This window comes from Orcinus orca, chromosome 5 (assembly GCF_937001465.1).
Source record: "Orcinus orca chromosome 5, mOrcOrc1.1, whole genome shotgun sequence".
NCBI classification, from domain to species: Eukaryota; Metazoa; Chordata; class Mammalia; order Artiodactyla; family Delphinidae; genus Orcinus; species Orcinus orca.
In genome coordinates, this window is record NC_064563.1 from 121,408,691 (window position 1) to 121,421,556 (window position 12,866).

The window sequence follows — 12,866 nt, forward strand, 5'->3', positions numbered from 1 at the left end:
GCATGGTTCTTAATTAGGGAAGTTTAGGGAAGGGTTTTGGTAGTAGAATCTTATCCTGCCTCTTTTTCTCTCCAGTAGAGTATAGTCGATTATATAGATCAATAGAGTATAAACAGATTTAAAGCAAATGGGGGCAAGTGATCAGTTTTACTTCGGATCTTTTATGACAGATTGGAAAATGAGATGATCCTTTTTTTCCTTGAATAGGGTAGAATCCCCGTGGTGTAATATATCCACCTAGTGCTTGGCCTGCCAAAGGCATGTTTTTTCCAAACATCCTAGGTGCCTCAATGCCGGTTGACTTAAGGTAGAGGGAGCGATTAGTAGGGCTGCCTGGATTTCATTCTGTTGTCTCATCCCCTAGTTAAAGTAGCCCAATGAATACCTGTTTTCCTTAGTTAAGTTTAGCCATCAGGCAGATCACTTCTTTTCTTGCTGGGAGGCATAAATTAGGCAGTGAAGAATGGGCTTTTAGAAACATGAGAATGGAATGAGGGCTACCACAGTATGGTTCATTCTTCCTAAAAGAATGAAATTTATTCAGTCTTTGTCAAGTTCTATTGTTTTTTTGTTTTTCACTCTAGTTTATTTTGTGTTTTCTGTTTTTTTCCCAAAGGTCATTTATTTTCTTGTCCTTGTATATTTTCAGATTTCATAGATAACACTTTTGGTTTTTCCCTTCCTCTAGCACCAGCAGACGTTTTTGAACCAGCTGAGAGAAATTACTGGGATTAATGATGCCCAGATACTACAGCAAGCCTTGAAGGTATGGCCTCTGTTTCGCGACATACAGTTTCTAGTACACCCTCATCTCCACTGCCTACCATATTTGAAACTTGAGTTTTTAAATTATACCATGGGTGGTAGTAGAGATATAGGAAAGAACTTTTATAAAGTTAAGAACCTTACTTAACATAACATAGTGCAACTTCAAGCATGTTAGCTTTTAGCAGCCTAATGTTCCAAGATACCTTGGAGTGAAAGAAGACCTCTCCATGTGAAACACTTTTCATGCAAAAAGGTGGGAAGTGAATCCAAGTGCTAATGGCTGGTTTTACTCAAGAGACATGATTTTAGAGTTTAATTGGAGGTGTGGGGTAGGGTGGGGTAGAGGCGGAGGAGGAAGAGGAGGTGGGAGAAAATTAATAGAGTATCAGAAGTTAACGTTTTTTTCTTCCAAGAAGGAGAAATATAAATTGGCTAACATTCAATTAATTGCACCTTAAGAACATTCAACATCAAACTGTTCTATTATGCACCAAATGAAGGGCCTGATTTTTGTTATATTTTACAAAGTTATGCTCATTTCCACACAGTGGCACCCAGATGAGTCAAATCACATGGATATGCACATTGAAAGAGAGCAAGTGAATGAAAGATGTTCAAGAACTAGAACTGCATTTTAAGTTTATTTATAGATTGCTGCCAAAGGCTAACAGCAGTACATTTCTGCTACTATAGGCATACACATAGCTTCAGTCCTTTGCAAGTTGCTCTGAGAGACAACATTAATTATATCATTTTTGATTTTGTGCCAAAAGTTCTTCATTTGTTTCTAGAAATAATTTATCTTTTGGATGATTGTAATCATAACTGTAGTGATAATAACTAGCACTTATTAAGCACTTACAGTGCTATTCTAAGTACTTTATGTGGCTAACTCATCCTCCTAATAACTATGACGTAGGCATTATTTTTATCCCCTTTTTAAAAGATAAGGAAACAGAGAGGTTAAAGTGACTTGCTGAAGATCACATAGTATGTGGAGGAGCTTGGAATAGAAACCAAGCAGCCTGATCCCAGTGCCACACATAGTTTCTCCTTTCACTGGAAGCTTTTTCTTCTGTGGTACGCGGGCCTCTCACTGTTGTGGCCTTTCCTGTTGCGGCGGACACGCAGGCTCAACAGCCATGGCTCACAGGCCCAGCCACTCTGCGGCATGTGGAATCTTCCCGGACCGGGGCACGAACCTGTGTCCCCTGCATCGGCAGGCAGACTCTCAACCACTGTGCCACCAGGGAAGCCCTTACTGGAAGCTTTGCTTCAGCTGTTTTCCCGAATCAGGAAAACGATGAAACAGTATGGTTAGGAGCATTTTAATGCATGGTTATGAAGCCACTGTAAGTATTTGGAGAGGAAGCAAAAGTGTTGTGCCTCAATTTTTATGATTATGACATTTAGATGATTGCCAGTCCTTTCTTTATTCTGCTAAATATGATTAAATCATTCCATGTCTTTTTTCAGAAATTGCCTTTCCCGTTCTGTTATCACTGAGTGTGGGGCTACACCCATTACTTTGTCAGGGCAAATTTGGGGAATTCACTTATTTATTTATTTTTTTTAACTTGGGAAACACGTAGTATATGCTAAATTAAGTAAATGTAAAGAATTAAATTATTGTCCACATTTCCTTTGAGGTAGGTTGTGTGACCATGGTTTTTTTTTTTTTTTTTTTTTTAAACTTTTGTTTCAGTTATCAGTATCTGGGGAGGAAAACAGTGTACTTAAACCTTAATTGTTGCTCAATATAAATTTGTAAGATGTTTAATAATGAGTTGACTCTCTCAGCAATATACTGACAAGGAGTCTACTTTTGGGAGCCACAATGTCATTGATCGATTTTAGCACTTTTACTGTTTTTTATTTTGAGAATTTATTTATACCTCCAAAGTGAGTGTAGATCCCTGCTGCATTCAGTTTATTATTATTGTATGAGAGAGTATATGGAAAGCCCTTAGCACATTTCTTGGCACATAGTCAGTGTTCAATAAATGTTAGCCATTGTTATTACAGTTATTTGACGACTAGTTTACTTATCTAACTATAGACTATGCTAAACCCATATTTTGTATGATTCATTTAAGAATCTTATAATGGTTGTGACAGATAACAAAGTTTAAAACAGTGGTGCTTTTCAGACTGCACTCCTAATTTTTTCTCTCCTCAAAGGCTGCTAGAATTGGAGTTAGGATGGGTTGGAGACTTCATTCTTCCAGTTGCTCAGGCCTCAAATCTTGGAATCATCCTGTTCTTTCTCCTTTTATCCCTCCCCACATTTAATATGATAGCAAATAATGTTGGACTCTCTGCTTGTACCCATTCTCTCCTATAGTCTATTCCCAGCATACAGCCAGAGTAATCCTTTTAAATTGTAAGTCATACCATGTCATTTCTGTCCAAAACCTTCCACTGGCTTCCTATTATGCTTCGTGTGTATGCTAAACTTCTAAAGGCCTACGTAGTATTATGGGTTATGGCCTTCTGTTACAAAGATAACTTCATTACTAATATCTGGATTTCATAATGTGGTTTCACTTAGCTGTCATAGAGCTAGTGTTATATTTATTGTTAACTGTGGAGAGCATATAGAGATAAGTGGGCAAGTCTCTTCTCATTTTGCTATTTCAAAAATTCTTAGTTTTTTAGCATCTGTTTTCTTCTAAATTAACTTTAGAATAATTTTGTCCAGGTATTCTTTTTTTTTTTTAACATCTTTATTGGAGTATAATTGCTTTACAATGATGTGTTAGTTTCTGCTTTATAACAAAGTGTCCAGGTATACTTTTGATGAGAACTACATACAATTTATATATTTAATTTGGGTAGGATTTTCATCTTGATAGTATTGAGTATTTCTAGGAGTTCTGTGTGTCTCTCTATCAAGCTTCAGACCATTTTGCTGTTTTCTTCTTACGAGTCTTTGATATTTGCTTGTTAGTTTGCCTCTAGGTAGGCATTCAGCATACATACTAAAGGGAATATCTTTTATTGTCCTTGTTTGCTGAAGTACTATTTTAAATATTTATTTTTCACCCTTTTGTGTGGTCAGTTCCAGAAAACATTTTTTAGTTTGTTCATTTGTTTAGGAGTGTAAGTTATGATTGGATAATTAGTTATAGAATTGATTTTTACATTACATTAGTAGTTTTAATTAATAGAAAAAGGAATTACTATTTACATAGTCTACTTTGTTTACCGTGAATTTATACTGTAAAATTAAGAATCACATAGAATAATTTTAAATCTGAAAATGATTTTTACTATTAGTATTAGTTGTTATGGAGAAGATTACATAATCATATGAGAATGTATAGAGTTATTCCAAAATATTTGATGTTCCGTTCTTGCTATTTGAAGGATAGTAACGGAAACTTGGAACTAGCAGTGGCTTTCCTTACTGCGAAGAATGCCAAGACCCCTCAGCAGGAGGAGACAACTTACTACCAAACAGCGCTACCTGGCAATGATAGATACATCAGTGTGGGAAGCCAAGCAGATACGAGTAAGTTTACTTCTTTCTTAATATTTTAATTAGAATGTAATGAAAAATTTTTCTTGGAGCTGTGTTTTGTTTAAACAGAGGTGAAGAACAAAAAAGGAACAACTTCAGCTTTGGTTCTTTTTGGTGTAGTGGAAAGGCGCATATGTTTTTTTTAGCTGCTATCTTTGTTTTCAGTTTAGGAGTAAAAGATTATATTTAAGTTGTATATCCTTTTATAAAACATTTCATATTGTATTCATTGTTTTGAAATATGGAACATCTAAAGGTCTTACTCATTAAAGAAACAAAAGTTTCTGGAATTTTAAATGGGGCACAGTCATTTGTTTTATTGATGTTAAGTGTTGGTAGAGATCTTAGTATTATTTTTGAAGATAAAGTATTGTTTCTAATTACTGATAGATTTACTGTTTAACAGAATTTTCCTTCCCTTAACTCCAACCTCTCTCCAGAATAAAGATCTTGGAAAAAGGCTTACTACAACATAACAAAATAAATAAATACACATATACACATACATACATATGGAAAATTTTACACGGGACTCTAATTTTTCTTTATAATGTGAATAATTTATGCTTATATAGTTGAGTTTTGAAAAATATGTTCATTTATCTCTATCTCATTATGTAATAACTGCATTATATAAAATGTAGGTATTTCTGTGCATTCTGGATTTGAGAAGTTTGATTACTAACTTGTACTTAAAGAGAATTTTTGATTTTGTTTTATAGACTTTCTCAAAGTTAGGAAACAACCAGGAAGATCCCATTCACATAGATGTTTATAGCTATTGATTGACATTAAATGCTGTTTAATGTTCATTGATAAAATATTTTAATTTCAAAATTTCAAGGTAATCTTAGTGTTTTTGCTCCAAAAATGGTCTTATGTCAGCCAAAGCTAGGATACTCCTATCTCACACATGTAATAGGTGATGGGAGAAGTTTTATGTATGAAAGACAGACTCAGTTGCTGTGTCCAAGTTCAAGACAAAGTGTGGTTTGGCCCCTATCTACATCTCTACCTTCATTTTCTACTGTTTTCCTCCTCTCACTTTACACTGTGATAATGCAGAATAGATCGGAAGTTCTCATTCACCCAGTGCTATTTAATTTCTTCTGTCTTTACACTTGTTGTTCCTTCTGTCTGGAATCTCCTCCAGCCTTTATCCCTAGCCTAATTTCTTCTGATGTTATAAGACTTAGCTTAAGAGCTGCTGGCTCTAGAATGTTTCCTCTAGCCCCTAGAGTGAACCAAGGGCTTTTCTGACACCCAGAGCATACTTCTGTCTTAACGAGTACTGTGCTATTTTGAAATTATTTGCTGTGCCTTTCTTGCTTACCAAACTAAACTAAACTTAAAAGAGACCATTGGTAGTCCCACCATTATAATAGGATGTTATTGTTTCTCAAAAAGTGTTTGTTGAGTTGTTTTTGATAATATGTGTAAAAAAGCTGTTTTGAAACCAATGAAAGTTCTCTTGAACAGGGTTGAGAAGCTTGTTATAAGAAGTTGGAAAAAAGAGAAGTGGTATAAATAGAGGAGGAATTAGTATGTGAGAATAACATATCTTTCAAGGTTCTGAGACTTGGGAGGAAAATGAAATTAGGTAGAAAAAGGAAAAAAAGAAAGATTTTGACTGAAAACAGCTGGTTAAAATGAAGGAGACAAAACTGAGTAAACATGGTTCAGTGTTCTAGTTGAAAGGATGGAAAGATTTTAGAATGATAGCTGTGAACTCAATATAGATGGTAGACTTCGAGACGTGGGACAGCAAATATAGATTTGCAGGGGAGAATTAGGATTATAAGACTGTCATTAAAGATGATGTGTGAAAATTAGAAAATATTGTTTAAGTCACATGTTAACACCTGTTCAAGACTTTTGACAAGGAATAGTGAAAATGTTATGGACAAAAAGAGAGATTTGAATAGGTGCTCTTAGGGAGGAAGCAGCCTGATTTCAGAAAGCATGTGTCCCATTTGTTGATAATTGAAAAAAATTTTTTGTGTGTATGTGTGTAGCTCTCGGAAAATATGCACTAAGTACTTTCATATTCCACTTGAAAGAAATGGTAGAGAGATGGAGTTTCTGGTTTCATCTTACTGATTATCTTATTGAGCAAATTGCTCGTTGTTGTGGTTTCTTTATTGATAAAATGAGCTGTCCTTCTAACCAGGATGTTAATTCATATTTAATAATTGAATAATTTGGATAGTGCGTTCATAAAGTTGGTTTGAGATTATTGAGGAAAAAACTTGTAGAAATATAGTGGGGGTGATTGTATTATAATAGTATTAGCATTAAACAGAAAAATATAGCTGATGAGGTGACAATAGTTATTTTCTATTTAACAGATTTGTACCATCTTTCATAAAGTTCTAAGAAGTACAGCTGCCTTTAGGAGATAGTCTTTGTTCAGCATTTAAATTTAGTAGTGTCATAATAATACTACAAGTGTTATGACACTTGTATAATACCAAGTGTTACAAGGTTTAAAACTGAGAAAGTAAGTAGATGTCATGCATTCAGCAGATTCTTTAAATTACTATGCTGTAATTGCTGAGTAGAAATGAAATCTCTGTGTATTTTTAATTCTTGGATAGGGTGGTAAAACGTGGGAAGGATAGGAAATAATTATAAATGAATATATATATTCAAACGCAGGCCTCTTGGGGAAAACTCTGTAAGTGCTGAAGGAGTGTGGAGTATTAGAGTGATCACAGTGTGAGGAAGTTTTCAAGGGATTGTTCTAGATATAAAAACCCTTTTTGAGCATTTTCTCAATTTTATGTGAAATGCACTGTTACTTGAAAGTTGACCATAGTCAAACTTAATTCTTGTAAATATGGTAAGGGTTTTTATTTTTTCAATTTCTTCTTCTTTTTTTTTTTTAAGTATAAAGTCTGTTACAACCAGGCTAAAGCATAAACAAAGCTTTGCTAACTTTAAGTGTGTCATCTGTTGGTTGTAGTGCTGACAAAACATCTATATTTTGAGATAAAAGTCTCTAATGCTAAATATATAATGGTTCTTTATTGTTATAAGCTAGAATGTAGCTTATAACTGAAGGTCTCTTTTAGAAGATCTAAAAATACATGTTTTTTTGATGACTAGAAAAATTTAGCTTTCAAACTAATATCCCATAGAAGCTACTTTTGGGGTTGCTGGGAAATTTTCATATACCCAAGTATATCAGAAGAGAAAGCAAATTATGTCACTTGATTAGGAGAACACATATTTGTGAACTTTAATATTGAAGGAGTAATTACATTTTCAATTGTTGGCCTTCTCAGTGTATTTTTACCTTTCATTTTTGAGAGAAAAAGGAAACATTTCAAGGAAAGCTTGTACTCTGCATAGTAAGGAATTAAGAAGTATTGCTTTGGTAACATTCGATACTGTAATATAACACTCTGTTGAGTTCTGGGAAAAGACCCAAACCATTTTGTAGTACTGTTAGCAAAAATTTGAGGCACCCTTTTAAATTACTTACATCTCCTGTCTAGATTGGATATTGTGAATTGTCAAATGAGTGCCTCCTACCTCTCGCTTAAATGAGAAATAAAATTACTGTGTTAGGAGTTTTGAAGTTAAAAATGCAAAGGAAACTAGGAAACAATGCAAGATATAGAGAGATCATAGGTGTATTTAATAATCAGAGAAGAAATTGTGTGAAGTCTTTGTGTCATGGCAAACTCTGTCATAGACATGACCATATAAGGCTTTTGCCCAATTTGAAATCAAATAGTAATATTCTTTCTTTCATGATCATTAAATTCTTTTTGACTTTTTTAAAACGGGAAAAAAATGGTATATACCCGCCAGAACGAGATGTGCTACAATTGAGCAATCAAAGTATGGATCAAAAGATAAGAGGGATTTGGGTAGGTAATTTTAACACAGAAAATAATGCCGCATATTGGCTTAAGTTTTAGAGAAACTAGTATAACACATTGGAGTGAGTGTTAAGTGGTAGACTCTTCACAAATTTAGAATCACTGTATTTTTTTTAAGACACACTGTATTTTTTTTTTTTATCCTCCAAAAGAACTTGAATTATTTGGTAAGGATTGCATAGAAAGTGAGAAAAATGTTGAAGTTCTGTCCTAGAACTCTAATCTTGGTTATATTGCTTGGCTAGCCTAAAAGTGATTTAAAGCACAAATGATAAATAGATCCCAGTCTAGTGCTCTCACCCCTGCTGAGGGCAAATCACTTATGTTAAGCAGTTTAGGATTTTATTCATTGAATACTGATATTTTTCCCATTCACCAAATTTGTTAAACAAGCATCTGCAGATAGAAAAAAAAAAAAATTAGTGAAATGGAAGTTAAATCTCTTTCTGTAGAGATTTCTAATGCATAAAACTATTTTGATGATTCACCAAAAGTCAATGTTAAGCTTAAAAATGAGATGCTACAATGGTATGAAAATTACTTGTAACTGATTGGATGCAATTAGACTTACATTCTATATTAGACATACACTGTAGAGTTACTTGTATAACTTTATGAATTTTCTTTAACTTTAGGACAGAATGATAGCCATGGGCCTTTGCGCTTTTTGTTGACTAATATAGAATGTTAACTTTTAGTTTTTTCCAAGTTGGAAAACACAGTAAAACAGATGACAAAAATCAAGAATGGCTCCTTTATTATTACTTTCCTTACTTAGTAATGCTGCCATTATAAATTTAGCAGCTATTATTAAAAACAGAGCAAGACCATTTAGAGCTGAGCTTTTCAATACAGTTGCCAATAGTTACATGTGGAGACTTAACTTTAAACATAAAATTAAGTAATACTGAAACTCAGTTTTTTCCATTGCCGTAGATACATTTAAAATGGTCAATAGTAGTCACATGTGACTAGTGGCTACCTTATTGGACAGTACAGATAATAGTACATTTCCATCATCACAGGAAGTTCTATTGGACGTCACTGTTTTGGAGAATGTGAGTTTAGCAATGAGAGGATTGGAAAAGTAGGAACATCTTAAGAGAACTGACTGACGGCAGGGGAGAATGGGAGAGTGGGATGAGCAACAAAATTTACATTGCTTTTGTCTTCTTGATTTTCAATATCTTTTAACATGATACTTTATTATGCTACTTGTCCTTTTACTAGAAAAAATTTTGGATAAGGTATATATTCTCAAGTATTCTAACTAGTGCCACTGTGGAGATGACTCATTAATTTTTATTTCTATTTCCATAGTCTAGATATTAACCTTTATTTGCTTAATAAATATTTATTGATTGCCTAATATGTGTCAGGCTTTTAGGCCCTTAAAAAATCAAAAAGTGTCTCCGTTTACATAGGGGGAAGACGGACAGTAAACAATAAATAAATATTGTCAGATAATAGTAAGTTCATGAAGAACAATAGAGCAGGGTAGAGGGACAGAGGCCGGCAGGGATGAGGTTGTAGTTCAGACATGGGGTATGCTATTTTAGATGGAAGGTTGGTTGGGAAATGTCTCATTTATACAGAGACCTGAGGAAGTGAAGGGGTGAACCTCAAGGATGTCTTAGGGAGGTGTGTCCCAGGCTGGGGTCTTGAGGTAGGAGTATGTTTTTGGCTCAGGAGGTGAATGGTGAGGACAACAACCGTGGTTGAAGCAGAGTGAGAGTGAGAATGGTATTTTTCTCATTTCCAGTCAGCTGACCATCGCTTTCTTCATATTTGCTTTTTTCTCTTAAGGGTATCCCTGTCCTTTTGGTGGGCCAGAAGATTTTTTCTGCTCTGGTACCTACTCTTATTACAACTCTTCTCAAACTCTTGTTCAGCACTTTTAACTCCTCTAACTCCCAAAACAGTTATTTCTACTCATATCACTCCCCTGCCTAGAAATCTTTGCTGGTGGTAAATATAAGCTTGGCTTATTAAAAATAAAAAAGTGTTTCCCCTAGGTTTAGCTTTATGTAGGTAAGGAAAATAATGAAAGAACTATTTTTTTCTAAAATAAAAATCTTTGCATATATTCAATTGATTATGGGCTAAATTGGCTCTTGTGAACTAACTTGGAAGCCTCATGTCATTTTATATACCATTTTCATGAGAAAAAATGAGTGATAAACAATTCATACATTTGAAGTCTAATTTATTGTTAAGCTGATGACTTTCTGTTTTGGAGTTAGCAGAGAAATGTTTGGTAGTTGGTGTGTAAGTTTTTGGAGAGTGGAAGATTTATTGGGGTGGATGTTATGTTTTGGTATATATATTTCTGACTTTACAGGAAAAAATGTTTTATTTTGGTCAATCTTGAAATGTTGTAGATTACTGTTCATAGGCTTTTGTAACGTGATTTTCTACAGTGTTATTCAGCTGACACTAACACACTTGTGCCCTTGAATTCTGTTCACACTAATGCTAATACTAATACTGGAGGGAGGATTGGTTCAAACAAAGTTTGGTGTTTTACCAAGGTCCTCCCTTGGCATTGACAGAAAAATAGTCATAGTACTTTGGTATTTGGATGGAATTTTTACAAAGGCTAAGTTTTTATAGTTGACTTTTGCCAATTAGAAATTGTTTACTGCTAAGCTTATTCTCTGTTCCTTTTTGAATAAACACATAAGAAAATCATAGAGGGCTATTTTTCATTGTGAGATTGATAGTTTATTACATATTTTACAGAAATCATTCTAGTAAACTCCAGAATAATAAATTTAGGATTAACCATTCTATTAAAATAAAGTTTTATTTTCTTAATATCTGTTCTTAAAATCGTATGTATTTGGTATGTGAGTAGATTATAGTAATTCAAGATTTCTGTATTGTTCTAAAATGACCTACAGAAAGAAGCTTTATGAGGTAATGGGAACATCATGGAGAAAATTATTGTAATCATAGTGAAACTACAAATAATAAATAAACCTTCTCCATCACTTAAAGGAACAAGTCCCAGCTTTTCAGTTAAGGACTGATAGTCTGTGGTCAGCTAACCTTTCTAGCACTAAAGACTATAATTGCTTGTTTCTTCCTCTGCTCATACTTATAATACTTCTGACACCAGATATGTGAGTTTTTTTCCCCCTCACGCGACCAATTCTCCAACACCAGCTGGGTGTTCTACAATTCTGATACCCTCTACCTGGAGTTAGCATCAGACCCCACAGGCTAAATGCTCAGTCCCATAAGATTGCCCCTACCTTAGACACCAGTCACAAGTAGTGGGGCCCCAGGTTACCCACATTCTGTCTGACTTGGCTACAACAAATTGGGGTTCTCAAGACCCCCTCAAGTTTGATCATTTGCTATAATGGCTCATAACTCAGGGAAACACTTACTTTTACTGGTTTATTATATAATAAAGGCTATGATAAAGTATGTACAGCCAGATGGAGAGGTATATAGAACAAGGTCTGGAAGGGTCCCAAGCCAGGAGTTTCTGTTATGTGGAGTTGGGGTGCACCACCCTTCTAACATGTGGATATGTTCACCAACCTGGAAGCTCCCCAAACCTTGTATTTTAGGGATTTTTATGGAGGTTTCATCAGGTAGGCCTGATCGATTATTAACTTAACCTCCAGTCCTTATGTCTCCCTGGAGGATGGGAGGTAGGGCTCAAAGTTCCAAGCTTCTCATCATGGCTTAGTCTTTCTGATGACCAGTGGCCCATCCTGAAGCTATTTAGGAACCCCCCAGAGTCCTTAGAGCAAAATATGTTCCTGTCAAGTTAGGAAATGCCAAGTGATATAGGAACTTTATGTCAGGAACTGTGTCAGAGACCAAATATTAGAACAAAAGGTTCTCCTAGTGTCTTATCTTGCTCTTTGAATGAATTGTTTATCCATGCATGATTTAATAACACAGCGCATTGGTAATTTGGAAAAGGTTTCCTTCCAAATGTTGGAAGAAAGTCTACATTATAAAACAAATAGAAATTGTTAATATCACTCGATTTCACCAGAAAAGCCTTTTAAGTATTGGGAAGATGTCAAGCTCATAGTGGTAGAAACAAGTTTTCTGAAGTTTCCGTTTTTGCTTGAAAATTCCATGCTAATCATTGGCAACAAATACTCTTCATTTGTTCTTCAAGTGACAGGCTCACTTTATTTTTCAGAAAATGTCTGCCAAATACTGATGTCTGAATAATCATAGTTTGTAGTTTGTCAGTTGTTCTTTCAAGTAAAAATAGTGCTCCATGAAAAAAAAATCAGTTCAGCTTGCAACTCAAGCAGTGTTCTAGTGTTTTTCTTTACCAACAGCATACTTTGGATATACAGCAGAAGTACTATGCATACTTTCTGTTTTGTCACATAGAATTAAAAGAACATGTAAAACAATGTTTGAGATTTAATAAAATTAGTTTCCTCATTTTATCAAGAATTTAAGAGACTGGCTTTTTTTTTTTTTTGAATAATGGGTGTGCATAGTTGTAATATAATTAACTTGATGCTACTGCCTTGATTTGTGCTAAGATGCTGTGGTTTTATGCATTGTTGTTTTGCATAATCACTGCAAATGTGACCCCAGTAGGAAAGGCAAATAACATCTTATTATTATTATGAGAGTATTTTTTATTTAAGGAACGCCTTCCTTCGTAGGGTCATTGGGGATCCCAAGGATCCATGGAT

At 34.5% G+C, this 12,866-nt stretch overlaps 1 protein-coding gene across 3 annotated transcripts in view; it reads left to right on the forward strand.

Moving 5' to 3' along the window:
• USP25 (ubiquitin specific peptidase 25) overlaps window positions 1-12,866 on the forward strand; it is a 146,262-nt gene that overhangs the window by 18,662 nt on the left and 114,734 nt on the right. For all 3 annotated transcript variants that reach the window (XM_012539505.3, XM_004264459.4, XM_049709728.1), the window contains exons 2-3: window positions 689-766; window positions 4,138-4,282. In XM_012539505.3, the coding sequence (XP_012394959.2) occupies window positions 689-766; window positions 4,138-4,282 (223 nt within the window). The remainder of the gene's footprint in view (window positions 1-688; window positions 767-4,137; window positions 4,283-12,866) is intronic.